Source organism: Elephantulus edwardii, unplaced genomic scaffold (assembly GCF_000299155.1).
Source record: "Elephantulus edwardii isolate Elephantulus edwardi_28Jun2011 unplaced genomic scaffold, EleEdw1.0 scaffold00113, whole genome shotgun sequence".
Taxonomy (NCBI): domain Eukaryota; kingdom Metazoa; phylum Chordata; class Mammalia; order Macroscelidea; family Macroscelididae; genus Elephantulus; species Elephantulus edwardii.
The window spans coordinates 10,419,763-10,437,210 of record NW_006399863.1 but is presented as its reverse complement, the minus strand read 5'-3'; the positions used below and the strand labels follow the sequence as shown (position 1 = coordinate 10,437,210).

At 40.2% G+C, this 17,448-nt stretch overlaps 1 protein-coding gene across 1 annotated transcript in view; it reads left to right on the top strand.

Annotated features, from left to right (window-relative positions):
* Positions 1–2,003: 2,003 nt before the first annotated feature.
* RAD54L2 (RAD54-like 2 (S. cerevisiae)) overlaps positions 2,004–17,448 on the top strand; it is a 61,958-nt gene continuing 46,513 nt past the window's right edge. The window contains exon 1 of the mRNA XM_006892268.1: positions 2,004–2,195. Coding sequence (XP_006892330.1) covers positions 2,057–2,195 — 139 coding nt within the window. The 5' untranslated portion in view covers positions 2,004–2,056. The remainder of the gene's footprint in view (positions 2,196–17,448) is intronic.

Here is a 17,448-nt window from a genome sequence, read left to right as displayed (position 1 = left end):
AGAGAACTGATCTTTTTGTTATCAAATCATGCATTATATAATTTCCCCATTATTAACAGAAGAATCCTGGTCTCTGAAGGTAGAGACTGTGTAGAAAATCTCTTTGGAGGATTTAGTCTCAATGCTGAAGTAAAAGAAATGAGCAGAAGTTTTCAAAGGGCAGCTCGAGAAGACAAAGCAAAGTATTATGATGGAATGTGCAAAGACCTAGAGTTGAAGAATTAGAAGGAAGACTTTATTTAGCATTTCTCATACTGAAAGAACTGAAAAACAAATTCAAGCCTCAAGTTTCAATACTGACAGACACTATGAGAAAAGTCTTGAATGATCCAAGAAGCATCAAAAGAATGTGGAGGGAATACACAGAATCACAGTACAAAAAAAGAATTGGCTGACACAGAATCACTTCAGAAAGTATATGGTAAAGAGCCAGTGGTGATAAAGGAAGTTCAAGCTGCACTGAGGAATCAATGGGATATATGTTCCAAATCACAGATACAGCCCTGGACATGCTCACTAGTCTGTGCCAGGAAATTTGGAAGATAGCTACCTGGTCAGCTGATTAAGAGAGATCCATATTTGTTCCCATCCTCAAGAAAGATGACTCAACAGAATGTGGAAATTACTGAACAATATCATTAGTATCACATGCAAGAAAATATTCATCATCCAAAAATGCTTAGAACAGTACATTGACAGAGAATTGCCAGAAGTTCTGTATGTTTAAGCACTATGTGTTGTGCTTGACTTGATGAAACAAGTGTCTGCAATAGATTCAGACAACAGCACTTGGGAAGATGACCAAGATTGTTTCTTTCTGTTGGAACGTAGAGTAGCTGTGAATTGGAGCTGACTAAACAGCATCTAATGTGATTTACTGCCTCCAAAAACCTACTAGAGGGCCAGCTATGGGTTGGTTCTGACTTGACAGCACACAGCAACAACAACCATAAGAGTCTAGGTTAAGTACAGCATGTGCCACCTGCAGGTCAGCACATCAGAGAGTGAATGGTTAATAATCTGCATCCTTCTAACTCTAGGATAAAAAGATACAATTCTTGCTACTTACTGGTGGGTCAGGAAGACAGAAAAGCAGTTTGCCAAATCGCCCCTATGAAGCTTTCAGAAAGGTTGATAATGGTCATCAGTGCCACCACAAAGGAGGATGCTTCCAGAAGACTGGGACAGTTAACAAAGACTTTTTGGAAGAGATGGAGCTGGAAGTGGACCAAGAAGTAGGATAGGACCCAAGGGTAGGGGAACAATCCAAACTGGGCATGCTGGGGGCCAACTTCCCCACAGTGTGGGAGGAGTGACACTCAAATGAAGAGTCACCTGTCAAACAAACTTTCATTCAGGTGACTCTAAGGAGACTACCTGTGTATTGCTCCAGGTGGTACCGACCTGTTCTCCAGACACTCCCAGACACTGTACTCCCAGACACTCCCACTGCAGCAGGGCTTTGTCCGAAACACCGTCCTTCCAGGTATCTGTGTAACTCTGTCAACTTCTAGCTTCTGCTGAGTCCCTGACCCTTACAGAAAGTAGTCTCTCCTAGGTACTTTCTAGTGCCCTAGCATTATTTTCTGTTCCTAACGCCGAGAATAGTACCTGTAGTTTTATATACATACTTATGCACATGTATAAATAGGTAATAGGTATAGAAAGTTGGTACTCAGGAATTAATTCGTGCATGAAGGAATGAACACATGGGAGATTCGAAGTATGTAGTGATTTGTTGCAGTGATGGGTTTTTTGGTGTGTTCCTCCCCCCCCCCCTTTCATTCTAAGTATTTACTTATCCAAGCAGCTGAGAAAAAATCTGAGATTGAGGGAGAATTCTCAGGGTGAGTGCACTTGTGGAGATGGTTGAGGCTTGAGTGAGGTTAATTTGCCCTCCTTTGGAAAGCTCCAGGGAATTCAGGTTTGGCTTCTTTCTTTCTGAAAGATTAGCATTCCTAAGTGACTTTGGTGATTCTGATGCTTCTCTCCTTCCCCTCAGGACATCTACAGTGGACCATGAGTCGGTAATGCCCACTGAGGTCCTCTGGGAGCCATGTCAGACGAATCCGCCTCAGGGAGCGATCCAGACCTGGACCCGGACGTGGAGCTGGAGGATGCGGAAGAGGAGGAGGAGGAGGAGGAGGTGGCAGTGGAGGAGCACGACAGGGATGACGAGGAGGACCTGCTGGATGGTGAGTGACTCTGGTGACTGCCAGTCAGCCTGATCTTTTGTCTGATGCCATTTTTTTTAATTAATTATAATGAAAGTTTATAGAGACTTTGGATTTCCATTCATTCATTGTTGTACTTTTCTCTCTGCCCACCCCTTCCCCCCAATTCATACTTTTCTTTGAAAAGTAAAAGAAAAATTTTCATTGTTATACAATCCCTTCCCCCAAGTCTACTCCACTATGGAGCCTTCATTCTGGACTCCTGTCATGACAATAATACCGAATCATATATCCCTTTTAAACAGTTCTTTCCCTCATCTCTTTTTTTTCTTAAATTTTTTATTTTATTTTATTTTATTATTTTTGTGTGCGTGTACCATCAAATCAGATCTGACTGGTACAGGAGGAGATTGCCCCTCCTTCCTCAGCAGAGCATCTGGTGGATTCGAACCGTGCACCTCTGGGATTGTAGTTGCAGCTCCTTGCCACTAGGCCACCAGAGCTCCCCTTCCCTCATCTCTTTTAATGCAGTATACATTATTTATCGCCTCTTTCTCAGTCTCCCGCCAACCCCAATGTCAGTCCCATTTTACAAGAATGACACTGTATAATATTTGTCCTTTTGTGACTGAGATATTTCACTCCGCGTAATATCCTCCAGGGTCACCCATTTTGTATACTCTTTCATGAGTTCTTGTTTTTCAATGCAGCATAGTATTCCATTGTGTGAATATACCACAGCTTCTCTACCCATTAGTTTGTTGATGGACACTTGGGTTGTTTCCATCTCTTTGCTATTGTGAACAAAGCCGCAGTAAACATGGGTGTGCATATACCTGCTTGGATGTCAGTTATGGTCTCTTTGGGGTATATTCCCAGCAGTGGAATTGCTGGGTCAAGTGGTATTTCTATTTGCAACTTTTTGAGATAGTGTCATACTGCCTTCCATAGTGGTTGCACCATTTTATACTCCCACCAACAGTGAATAAGGGTTCCAGTTTCTCCACAACCTCGCCAGCATTTGTTTGCTGTTCTGTTAAATTTTACTATTCTTACTGGGATGAGATGATATCTCATAGTTGTTTTGATTTACATCTCTATTAGAGCTAGGGATTTTGAACATTTCTTCATGTGTTTGTTTGCCATCTGAATGTCTTCTTCAGTGACGTGTCTGTTCATATCTTGTTACCATTTTTCAGTTGGGTTGTTTTCCTTTATCTTGTGGTACTCTAGTATTTTATAAATTCTAGAAGGTCCTTATCTGACATGTCATTACCAAATACTTTTTCCCAGTCTGTGGCTTCCCTTTTTACCTTATTGGAGAAGTTTGTGGATGTGCATAGGGATTTGATTCTTAGAAGGTCCCATTCATCTATTTTATCCTCTTCTGCTTGTAGAGTCTGATGCCATTTTTTGCTGAGAGAGCATGATGTTTTGGTTGGATTTTGTAGGACATCCGTGGTGAGAGGACACTAATGGGTAATGCAGTTCTCTGCAGAGAACTCTTATACTTGTTCTCAGGAGTGGATTGATGCCCTTTATAGAAGCCTCATTTAGTCCTGCAAGGACCTTTAGCGTCCAACTCATGTTTGACAGATTTGAAAAGGAAACATACTTGTCCAGGAATGTTGAGGAGTCAGTGGCAGCATTCCTGTGACAAGAATGATGGCTTGAGGGTCATGGATCTTTCAAATGGCCATAAACAGTATGGGAGTATCTGCAAGTGGTCTTTTTGAGCGTCCTAAAGTGACACAGTTCTTTGTGTGTGTGTGTGTACTTAAAGGACTCTTCTCCAGAGAGATCCTCAGAGAAGTTCATAGCCCAGGAAAGCTTACTTCACTTCCTGCAGAGCTACTTCACCTCCTGGCCTCTTCTGGTGGCTGTAAACTGCCTTGAGCGGGAACTGAACCACCGTAGCTGATGGAATCTTCTGGACTTCTGTTTGGATTGCTCACTCCTTTGCCCCCAACCTACTAAAACGATTGCAGAACTTCTCAATTAATTAAAGCCTTACATAGCATGAGATTTAGCTGCTTGTAAGCTTCCTACTAAGAGTTTCTATATAATAGTGCATCCTAGTGGAATGAACCATTGCCTTAGATCATCATTAGGTATTTGGAGCTGAAGGGGCTTAGAAAATGCAATTCTGATATCCTCCAGATTTCTGGAGGATGAAAATATTGATCCTCTTTCCTTGCTGATGTTACCATCTTCAGTTCTCATTCTTCTTAATAACTGCCACATGGCTCCTGAATCTACTTTTTCCTCCTTTATGCTGACTCTGACTCTATGCTTCCAGGCTCACTGGGGATCCCATGAGATTGCAACTGGGACCCCTTAGGAAAGGCTGCCTGTTGGAGCCCCTATGCAGGGCATGAAACCCAGCACAAATTGATACAGTTCTGTGTCAGTTCCAGCGCTGACACTTCTCCCTGGTTATATAACCTTAGCTAGCTGTGGTGTCTGGAACCACTTTATTCCTGGTAGTGCTGAATGTAGGTGGGGGAAGCACTGCCTGTTAGTGATTCTGAAGTTTCCAAGAATAAGTTAGTTTAGTCTTTAATTCTATTTTTATTTCTTTCATGTGGGATCACTCATACTGAGGGAAGTAAGCAAGAAATCCCCTTATTTCTGTCTTCTCATGCAGTTACCCACCATGTTTATTTTTAAAAGGCATTTCCTAGAGATTTTACTCTTAGAGGTAAAATTGGAAGAGAAGCTCCTGAGAAAACAGTGTCTAGCCATTGTCACTTACGTCCTTTGGCATAGTCTGAAAGGAAGGACTGTGCCCCTAGGAAGCTGGCCAAAGACTGCCAGTTGTCACAGGTAGCATGTTGCTCTTCAGGGAGCGTTAGCTGTTCTGGGCGGACCAAGCTCTCCACATTCAGCTAACTAGGCAGTGGGACTTCCCTCCTGTGTTGAGTGGTTTTGGTTAGATGTGGGACATCTTTCTGACATTCTCAGAGATGAGAAGAATGAGGAAATTCTTGTATAGTATGTGGTTTAACTGTAACAGACAAACTTATTAGGTCTTTATTCACGATTGTTGGAGTTGATAGGGGACTACTTTAAGAATTAAGGTCAAGATTGCAAACAGGAAATTTTTTCATATTTGTATGTGTTGTCTTTTAAATTTGGACTAGACTAATCCTTTATTTGTATTAGAAATAATATCTAGTCTAGTTTGCTTAACTTTGTTCATGGTATTCTTTGTTATAAAGAAATTTGCCATTTGATTGTAGCCAATAAGTAGTCTTTTTCATTGTTTAATCACAACTTGTGATCTTTTTCATTGTTTAATCACACTTTGTGAGTGGAAAAAGAGCGTTGAGAAGAGGCATATTTTGAAGTTTGGAACATAATTTCCATCAGCATCATCAAGCCAACAATGCTTTTATTTGGATTTTTTTAGTGAAATTCCTTACACTACCCGTCTGTAAGATTTTTGTAGAACCAAACATTAGCTTTACATTTTCTTGTACTCCTCTCCATGTTTCTCAGAAATTAAAATAGAATTCTTCAAGGAATCAGCCTTAATCTTCTTTACTTTTAGCTCAGAATTTCCTGCTGTTGGCTGGTTTGCTGGGAACTCTGTAATTCTTGCCTGTTGTTGCAGAGATGGCCAGAAATCTTCCATCATGTTGCTAGCAGAGATGGCCAGAAATCTTCCATCATGTTGCTAAACAGGGTTAACATGAAATTTGTGTGTCGTATGTGGCTGGAGCATCAGATGGGCTGAAAAGATAGATATTTGTGTTTGCTTACAAGCATTTTTGTTTGTTTTCTATTTTTAGCCTTCATTTTACTAAAACCAGTGGTTTTCATCCAGCAGTGATTTTACACCCCAGGAGACCTTCAGCAGCTTTGGGTTGTCACAGTTGGGGAGGTGCTACTGGCATCTATGGGGTAGAGGCCAGGAATGCTACTAAATACCCTCCAGTACACAGGACAGCTTCCCACAGCAAGAGTGTTATCCAGCCCCTAATGCCAGTGGTACTGATGCTAAGAAGCCCTGTGCAGCTGTGGCATCGTTTTTTAAATGGCTTACAGTTGTTTTCCTTCCTAGTGAGAACGGAGAAAAAGCTCGCTGTTTCTTTATATCAGGTTGGTTTGTTTCATAGGTTCGTCAGGATGCTATTAGTGCCTGTGCTCTCAGATCTCATTTTCAAAGATGTATTTAATTTAAAATCCACTAAAGCTCTTTAGTGTTAGTGTTAAGAAGATTTATTTCTTCCCCAAAAAACAGTGAGAATGCAGTTTCCCACTCCTGGCCCTCAGTCTGGCTTCTGTGACCATTGTGAAGGTAAATCACATTTTGGTTTACATGTGTTTATCATGGCAAATATATTGACTTTTGTGCCATTTCTAAAGTCATGGACTGCTTTGTCGCACAGAAACCCTCAATCTGTGGATGCAGATAGTAAAGAAACCTAATGGAAACAGCTCTCTTTCATCTCGCTGAGGGTATTTACTCAGGTTTTTCTCTAGTGACAACTTCTGACAGAAGAACAAATTAATTAAAAACAAATTCAATAGTTATTGGGCATTTATTAGTACTAGTTGGTTTTTTTTTAAAAGGCATTAGAAATATAGTAGTAGATGAGATTACAGAATTATTTGCTTTTAAGGAGTTACCTTTTGGAAGGAGAGACAGACTATAAACATCTAATCAAACACGTTACTAAAATTACATCTGATCATGATAAGAAGAACCATGAACTTAATAAAGGAAGAGAATGAACCTCAGTGATAGGGAAACAAGCAAATGAAACATCTAAACTCACTGCCATTGAGTCCAGTGTGACTCTCGGTGGCTCTTTAACCTTACAGGCCTGTAGGTCAGCACACAGGTTTCCAAGGCTGCCCATCTTTAGGGAAGCAGGTTGCCACACTTTTCTCTAGCAGAGTACCTGGTGGATTCGAATAACTGACCTATCTTTTTTCAGTTAACAGTCAAATGCTGTGACTACTGTGACCAGGGCTCCCTCAGTGCTAGGGAAGAGTGATTAATTTTAACCGATAGCTCAGGGAGCTAATCTGGGAAGACGACATTTGTGTTCAATTTTCAGAGGATTAACTTTTAATTTGCTTTTAAAATACTGTATAAGACTGTTATTGTAATGTATTTGAACTTTGTAAGTAAACCGGTATAAAATAAAAATTTAAAAAAAAAATTAAGCTGGTTTTCTTCTTCATGACTCTACTCTCATATACGGGAACTCTGGTGGCCTAGTGGTAAGAATCTGCACTGCCATCCCAAAGGCACATGGTTCAACTCCAGTAGTTGCTCCACGGGATAAGGACTTCCCTTGTGAGTAAACTGCTTCTGAAAATCTTCTTGTGGGTCGCTATTGGTCTGTCCTTACTGTATGGTACTCACCAAAAACAGCTCTCATAGATATATAATAATAATGATGATATATAATAATTAAAAAAATTTTTTTTTAGTGTCCTGTGTGGTGTTCTCCCTGCTTTGGGTGTTTTGTTTGTTTGATTTGATGTCCCTGGGTGGACAAAATGCTTTAGTTTAATTAAACCTCTTTGAGTTTAATTCCTCATTATTTTTCTGTTTTAACAGAAAATGTATATTCTGTCTTTTGTTTAGTTTTGAGCCTATTCATTTAAAGTTATGGATTTCCCTTTAGTAGCAATATCAGGAAAATTTATTTTCAAAGGAAAGCTATTATATAATTTACATCTAGTAAAATTCACATATTTTATTTACACAGATTTCATGGTTTTTCATATATATGTACACCCATGTAATCACCACCATAAATCAGGGTGGTGGTGTTGTGTACCACCAAGTTGGAGCCAACCCATAGCTGATCCTCCAGTAGGTTTTCAAAGGCAGTTAATCACACGGGAGGAGATTGCCCATCCATGTCCTGCAAAAGCAGCTGGTGGCATTTGAACCGTGGACCTTCAAGATTGCAACACAGCTTCTTGCCACTAGACCACTAGAACTCCCTCAGGATATAATCAGAATAGAGAAAATAATCATCTCTGAAGAATGTTCTCTTGTCTCCCTTTGTAGTCCGTTTTCAAATAACAACAGGACTGATTGCTATTGTCATAGAATAGTTTTGCCTGTTTTAGAATTTAAATAAAATTGTCCTATAAGTACTTTTTTGTGTTTGACCTCTTGTTCAGTATGATGTCAGGGGTTTTTCTGTTGCATGTACCCATGGTTGTTCCTTTTTATTGTTGATTAGTTTTCCATTTGCATGAATACACTACAACTTGTTTATCCAGTCACCTGTTGAGAGACAGTTGGCTCTTAGGAGTAAAAGTGTTCTGAACATTGCGGTCAGGTTTTTGGTTTTAATTAGACTTATGCAACCTATGTTTTCATAGCTGTTGAGTAAAATACCTCGAAGTGAATTAGAAGGTCATAGGGTAGGTTTGTTTAACTGTACAAGACGTTGTCAGCATGTTTTCCAGGGTGATTGTACCACTAGATGCTCTGCCAGCACTGTATGAACGTCCTAGGTGCTCCATTTCCTGCCTGCACTTTGAATGGTCAGTCTTACAAGTTTAGCCATCCTAGCTAGAATGCTTGTGGAATTTTATGGCAGTTTTTAAAATATTTATTTGGCTACTGATATTGGAGGGATGCATCCTGTCTCCATACCTTTTCAACATGTATGCAGAGCAGATTATCCGAGAGGCTGGGCTCTATGAGGAGAATTGTGGCATCAGGATTGGTGGAAGGTCTCTTAACAATCTCCGTTATGCAGATGACACAACCTTGCTTGCTGAAACTGAGGAGGACCTCATGCACTTGCTGCGAAGGGTCAAGGACTGCAGCCTTCAGTATGGACTAAGGCTCAATGTCAAGAAGACAAAGATTCTCGCCACTGGACCAATTGGCAGCATCAGGATGGATGACGAAGAGATTGAGAGTGTTCACAGCTTCAGTTTGCTCGGCTCCACAGTCAACACTCTTGGCACCAGCAGTCAGGAAATCAAAAAGCGTATCGCGATGGGAAAGTCTGCTGTTAGGGACCTCTCTAAGGTACTCAGGAGCAACAGTGTCTCTCTATGGAGACTAAGGTGCGCCTGATACAGGCCATGGTATTTGCAATCGCTTGTTATGCATCAGAGAGTTGGACAATGACTAGGGAGGACAGAAGGAGAGTGGATGCTTTTGAGCTGTGATGCTGGAGAAGGGTACTGAATTTACCCTGGACTGCCAGGAAAACAAACAGATTCATCTTGGAGAGGATTAAACCAAGCTACTCCTTGGAGGCAAGGATTCTGGGGCTTCGTCTGACATACTTTGGACATGTTGCCAGGAGGGACGGACGGGTCCTTGGAGAGGGACATCATGCTTGGGAGGGTGGAGGGACAGCGCAGGAGGGGAAGACCCTCTATGAGATGGATTGATTCGGTGACTGGGGTAATCAGGATGGGTGTGTCAGAGGCGGTGCAGTTGGCGCAGGATAGAGTAGGGTTTAGGGCTGTTGTGCATAGGGTCGCTATGAGTCGGAAACGACTCGACAGCACATAACAACAACAACAACAACTGATATTGGTCAGTTTTTTCATTAATCGTTTGTGTGTCTCCTTTTTTGTCCTTTTTTTAAATTGGGCTTTTCTTAACTGTGTTGTAAGGTTGATTTGTATGTTGTGGATACAAGGTTTTGTCATACATATTACTAGTTTTCTTCAAGACCATGCCTTACCTCTCTCTTTCCTTAACAATCTTTTTTTTTTAATAAAAATAAAATTTCATTTTGTGATTTTAACAGACGTTTACAGAGAAGTTAGATTTTCACTCATTCATTGTCTTGAGTGTTTTTTAAAAATAATTATTTTATGCTGATTTACTTACAAAGTTCATACACATTTTTTTTCACACTGGATCTTTCCCATTTCCTTTACCCACTGCTCTCCACCCATCAAATTGTGAGACTGTGATTAACACCTCCACCCTCATCCCCTGCCCATCCTCACCCCTCTGCTCCCACCCTCATACACGGTCTACAATAATGGTCTTCTGCAGTATTTGTCTTTATGGGACTGAGTTAGTTCACTTAGCATAATGTTCTCTAGTACCTAGCAATAATCTTTCGGAAAGCAGAAGTTTTAAATTTTGATGAAGCACATTTTACCAATTTTTTTTTTTTTGTGATTTGAGCTTTTTATATCCTACCTAAGATATATTTAACCTATCCCAGGTAGGTTAATATTTTTTAACTGTTTTTTATTAAAAGTTTTAGACCTTTGGTTCATTTTGAATTAATGTGTTCATATGAAATAGACTGAGGTGAAGGTTCAGTCTTACTGTTTTTTCCTCTGGATAACTATCACAAATGGATAGGTTGGAAAGATTGGTCTTTATCCCACTAAGTATTTTAGGATCTTTTTAAAAATAAAAATAACTGAATATAAATGTTGATGCATTTCTAGACCCTAGTGCCCTTTTGAATATCATGATTAATGTAACCTTAATCAAGCATTTAATTCCAACTTTGTTCTTTTGCAAAATTATTTTGGTCATTCTCAGACCTCTGCATTTTTTATGAAACTTTTAGTTCAGCTTGTCAATTTCTATTTTTAAAAATCCTGGTGTTTTGGTAGTGATTAAAAAAGGTCTAGATTAATTTGGGGAGAATGAACATCATAAAGTGTTGAGTCTTCTGTTCCATGAACATGACATAGCTTTGTTTATTTTTCTCCTTTTTGATTTGTCTCAGTATGTTATGGCTGTTTCAGGCTTATTGATTTCTTGTGAGGTTGTCAGGTAGTGGCTATGGTTAGAATAGCAAAAAAGGTGAGCACTGCATTGCCTTTTAGATCTGGCTTTGGAAGTTATTCACTGTCACTTCTGACTCATTCATTGGACTATAAGCATGTCACAAGCTCACTCAAGTTCAAGGGAAAGAAATTAAAATATATTTTTTTAATAGAAATATCAAAGTCACACTCCAGGAAAAGAAAAAGAGTGAGCTAGCAATCTTTGGAACCTGCTACATTTTGTCCACAAGACACTGTGATTCATAACACTCTCACATGAAAAATTTAGTGTTTCCTCTTCTCCAAACTCTGAAAATCTCATGCCATTACAACATCAGCTCAGAGCCTTGGTTGTGTTGTTGAGTACCATTGAGTCAGAACTGACTCATAGCGGACCTTCCAGTGGATTTTCAGAGGCTTTTTATTGCTCGAGAAAGATTGCCCATCCTTCTCCCACGGAGCAGCTAGTGGATTTTAACCATGTGCCTTCAGGATTGCAGTGCAGTTCCTTACTATAAGGCCACCATATTGTTATCTAAAACAGATCCATGTGTGAATATGATTCTCAGATATATTTCTTTGGGTCCAGTCCTTAAGTATAGTTCTTGATATGAAGACCTTTATAAACTTAAAGGGATAGTATCTGTTCTCTATCCTTTACAAAATGTTGAGACAGACATAAGGTAGACAATCCTGTTCAGAAGGTATATTTCTGGGGAAAGATCTGAAATTCTTAGCTAAACATACTTCCAATTCCCTGATTAAAAGCCCAGGATTGCTTGTTGTTATTGTTGTTGTGTTGTTTTTTTAAATTTTTTTTTTAACAGAGGTTTTGGATTTCCATTCATTCATTGCCGCAGTTTTCTCTCTGCCCACCCCTCCCCACCAGCTCACTTCCCCCTCTGAAGAGAGAGAGAGAGAAAAAAAAATTCCTTCATTAGTATACAATTCCCACCCTGAGTACACTTCTCTATGCAACCTTAATTCTGGATTCCTGTGCTAACCATAATAATCATATATCACTTCTAATCTATTCTTTCCCTCATCTGTTTCAATACAATATACATAATTTATCCAGTTTTTTCTGTCATACCCCCACCCTGATGTCAGACCCATTCTACAACAGTGGCAGTTGTTATTGTTGTTAAGTGCCGTCAAGTCATAGGCGACTCATACTGACTCTGTGAATGAAAGTCTTCACCACTTGTGTGACTTTTATCCTTTCTCTAGGTTCATAGGGTTTCCTGAGGCAAGCTATTATGGAAGTGGATGCCACTCCTGCTTCCAAGCTTGTTTTAATTGGGGAGCTCCACCACACACTGTCCGCCAAGGGTAACCATTAACACATTTGACATATCAGTGCCACTGTGTTCAGCTTCACAGTTACCACAAGTTACCTCTGTATGGCAAGTGGACACACCAGGGCTATATGACCTAGAGGAATGTTTCACCAAAAACAATGAAAAACAGGCCCTTGGGATAGGCCGTTGGTCCCTAATGTATTTTACCATTCAGGCATACCCAAATACTGGCAAACTCTGGGCCTACCTGAGGCCCCCAGTTCATCTGGCAAGTCCAACCTGCTAACACCCACTGGTGGCAAAAAGAAAGCCACAAGCGCCCTGAGAGTTCCATACTTGCCTCTCTTCAAGACACAAGAGGCCGCATCCAGCTGACACGAAGACTCCCCCCAGGATCGCTTACTGATACTAATTCTCCAGGACTTTTGGCTCTGGGCTTGTACTTCCACCCTCTGAGTAATTTCTTTTCTTATCACAAAAAAATAATTAGTTTACAGCTAAATAGTTTTCTCAGCTGGCTGACTGACCATTGAAGTTAGGGTTCAATCATTCTTTTAATTTCTTACTGTTTGTTTCAGGTCAAGCTGATAAATTCCTGTATACAGTGTGGAGTCTTATTTCATTAGATACTTAACAGATAGTTAAGATAATCCCTTTTCTATTTGGATTTCTTGAGAAGTTGCTCTGGAACAGTCTCTTGAGAATTGTAAATGCTCTATTGTTTAACAGAGGAGGTCTGTTGGACATGCCTTTAAGATCTTCAGAAGGCCTTTTATCTATTTGAAAAACCTGTAGGCATTACCTTAAATATTACTTAACAGAGATATTAACAGATGGTTTTATAGGCTCAGGCTGGATTTGTTTTACTGCAAGTGATAAGATTGCTAAACTTTCTGCCACATCATAATGTCTTCTTTTTTCCAATTTCTAGTAACATTTCTCTTTAAATCTTCCCTGCTAAGTCGTGAGGTCCTTTTAGATTGACTCCAAATACAATGCCATAGTTGCTTTTTTTTTCTTGTGGCAGTACCCCAGGTACAAAATTTGTTTTTATTACATCAAAAATCAACCCCAAATGCAATGATTTCAAACACCGTTGTACTGTCATTCAATTTCTGTGGGTAAGCAGTTCAGGAAGGACTTGGCTGGCAGCCCTCTGCCTCCAGTATTACAAGGGGGAAGAGAACCCCATCAACAGCCCAATTCCTGTGTGGTCAAACATACCTGTCATACTCCATGTTCTAATCTTGGGCCAAGTCTAATATAGAGTGTCCCTGACTTGCTACAACATTGCTGCGCTGAAAGGGAAGCCTCTCTTTCCTGGGTCTCTGCCCTGCTCAGGCAAACGTTGCAAAATTCTTTTATTTCTGCCAAATACCTACCCACGAGTGCTCCCATTCTGCCAGTAAGCCCAGGCTTGAAGGCACCCAGCTCTAGCTCCATGGGTTGGAAGACCTAGCTCCTCGATAAATGACCAGTGATGTCCACTCTGCCAGCAACACTCAGTTTTCTTGCTTTGTGAGCTGGGAGCTGCCACTGCCGCCACTGCCATTCTTTCCTCTTGTGCTTTGCTGCCTGTGGTCTGTACGATCTCTCCAGTGTTAGGGTTCTTCAGTTCTGGTTTGCACAGGGAACTTGGGTCCACAGGACACACTGCAATCTTTTGTTCGTTCTTCATAGTAACAAGATTCCTATTTTCTGCCTCTGATGACTGCTTTAAACTCTGGCAGGATGGCAAAATGATCTAATTCCATGTTAGCATTCTACACACTTTATTTGCATGGCCCCATCGTTATTAACAAACTATACAGTTCCCTTGGTAGGTCACAAATGCCTCACGTTTGCATAGTAGTACATAGTTATTGTGAGATGCTGTGGAGTTGAGTACGACTCATAGTGCCCTATGACCAACAAACTTGAATCCCGTCCTATCCTGTACCATCTTCACCATTTCTGATACACTTGAGCCTGTTGTTAAAGTTATCACATCAGTTTATTTCATTGGCAGTCTTCCTCTCCTTTGTTGACCCTCCATCTTTATAAGTATGATATCCCTTTCCAAGGAATAGCATCTCCTAGAAATATGTCCAAAATATGAGAGATGAATATTCACCATCCTTGCCTCTAAAGAACACTCTGGCCGCACTTTTTCGAGACATACCTATTCATTCTTTTGGCAGTACATGGGATAGTAAATACTCTTCTCCAGTGCCACTGTTGAAAGGCATCAATTCTTCTGTCATCTTTATTCGTTGTCCAGCTCTCAGATGCATAGCAAGTGAAAGACAATGACTTGAATCAGGAGCACCTTAGTCTTCATATTGGCATCATTATTCTTCAGTATGTTGGAGAGATCGCTGACAGCAGACTTTCCCATTTCCTAATCTTCTGACTGCTAGTACCAAGGGTGTTGATTATGGATCTAAGTAAGATGAAATTATTGACAATTTCAGTCTTTTCTCTGTCATGATATTACCTATTGGCCCAATGCAATGGTAAGGACCTTATTTTTCTTTATGTTGAAATATAAGCCATATTGAAGGTTGTAGTCTTTGATTTTTTTTTTAAATTTTTTGTTATTTTTGTTTGTGTACCCTCAAATCAGATCTGACTGGTACAGGAGGAGAGTGCCCCTGCTTCTTCAGCAGAGCATCTGGTGGATTCGAACCGCATACCTCTGAGATTGCAGTGCAGTTTCTTGAGTCTTTGATCTTTTGCAGCAAGTGCTTCATGTCCTCTTCACTTTCAGCCAGCAAGGTTGTATCATCTGCATAACGCAGGTTGTTGGTGAATCTTCCTCCAATCTTGATGACACGTTCTTCTTTGAGTCCCGCTTCATAAATTGATTGCCCAGCATACAGATTGAATAGGTGGTGAAAATTACAAAGCCAAGAGCTTCAAAGCTGTATTAAATAATCCATTGCATTTAGCCATATATGGTTTAGATTTCTTTTAGCAGAAGTTTATCTTGATTATGGATTACACATTTTTATTTCTTTGTATGTCTAATGATTTTTAATTAAATAATTAGATTTATGAGTAATATGTTGTTGTTGTTGTTGATTGCCTTCGAGTTGAGCATGACTCATAGTAACCCCATGAACAAAAGGCCTGACAGCCCCTCTGCAACTATCAACATTTATCAAAGTTCATAGAGTTTCCAGAGGCATGTTGTTTAGGAAGTAGATGCCACTCTTGCTTCCAAACCTGTAATAGAATGTTATTGGTTGAGTCTCCTGTGATGCATAGCAACCCTGTGTATAGCAGCTGTGAACCCTTCCCTTTCCTGAGACAGTCTCATTAATTCTGACACACCAACCCCAATTACCCCAGTCACTGTATCAATCCATCTCATCTTGGATCTTCCTCTCCTGCACTGTCCCTCCATCCTTCTGAGCTCCAAAGACCAATCTCTCCTGGTGCCATGTGCCCAAAGTAAGTGAGGTGGAGCTTCAAAATCCTGGCCTCCAAGGAGAGACTTGGTTTCACCCTCTCCAAGACAGACTGATTTTTTTTCTTGGCAGTCCATGGTATGTTCAAGGCTCTTCTCCAGCACCACAACGCAAAGGCATTTTATTCTTCTTCTGTCATCCTTAGCATTTTGGTATCTTCTTCTGAATAGTGTTCAAATACTCGTTAGTCACCATGTGATAAAGTGAATCACTAACCAAACACACTGATGTCAAATCCATTTTAAATCTATTGGCTTTCTGAGGTTGTAAATTGTAATGAGAACAGACTGTTGCTACTTAGTCCTACATAATGACTGGTAGATTTGAACCACTAACTTTTTAGTTAATAACATAATCAAACCTTCCTTCACAGGATCTACAGGGAGGCAGAATTTAGAGCTTTAAAAAAACAACAGCAATAACAAACCAGTTACTATCAAGTTGATTGCAACTCACAGAAATGCCAGGTCTTGCAGGCATAGAGCTAACTCTACCACATACAGCTTTCATTTGTGTTACCTACAGAACCACATCTTCAGGCCCTTCTTCTGAAGTGCCTCTGGGTGGGTTCAGATTGACAAAACTTTTTGTCTTAGGAGCCAGTTGCTTAACTATTTATGCCACTTAGGGATTCTTGCCAAATTAGAATTGGGATATACTTTGGGTTTTACAAAGATTGTCATGCCAAAAAGCATAAGCCCAAAGCTTCCTGATTGAACACTCTTGAAAAGGGAGCTCTGGTGGCTAGTCCAAGGAGTTGCATGGCTTATTCAAAGGTGGCACCACAACTCTGGCAAGTTGTGTGGGAGAAAGATGGACAATCTCCTGTGTGATTTAGAGCTTTTAAAACCCCACTGGACCATCAGCTGTGAGTTGGTGACAGCAGTAAGAGTGAGCTTATTTGGAAGAACAGAATGCTTAGCCTCTATCATGTATTACTCACATTATAAATTATAATTCACATAAAGCCTGTTATTAAATCTTTTAAAAACTCACTATACTTGGAAAGAATCAAGAAAATGTGAACCTTACTGTAGACCAAATTCAGTTAAGAGAACCTAGCCTTCATGGCCTAGTTCTTAGACTGCAAACCAGTCCTTCCTGAGTTACTTACCTACTTGATAATAGAATTACTGTTGTTTAAAATGGTTACATTTTGGAGTGACTTATGAAACAATAATGACAGACAGTCAAGACAGTAATCTGATGTCTAGGGGCACTGTCACAATAAAAAATGAATCCATGTCATTGTATGAGAGATCAAGGAGCAATAGGAAATGGGAATGAAGGAATGAAGAGAGCTGCTATCAGTGAAGATTAGTAGTGAAGGCTGAAAGAGAAGTGTTACTAGAAAGCGGAGGAAAGGAAACATGATGGTAGACGTTGGGAGAGCAGGCTGGGGAACCCTGCTGGTGCAATGGCTAAGTGCTTAGATGCTGAGGAGTAGTAATTTGAGCCCAGTAGCTATTCTGTGGGGGATGAATGTGGCAGTCTGCTTCCGTAACGTTCTACAGCCCTGGCAATGACTTGGTTTTTAGGGAGGCTTACATCAAAGGTATTGTAGTGTTTGAACTGACTCCATTACTCTTTAGCATTTTGGAGAGGTGCCAGTGGTGTTGATTGTGACTCCAAGTAAAATTAAATCCTTGACAGTTTCAGTCCTTTTTTCCATTTTTCATGTGCATTTTTATTTTCTTGATAGTGAGTTGTAATCCATATTGAAGACTCTATTTCATCTTTGATCTTCTGCAATAAATTCTTTGAGTCATCTTCCATTTC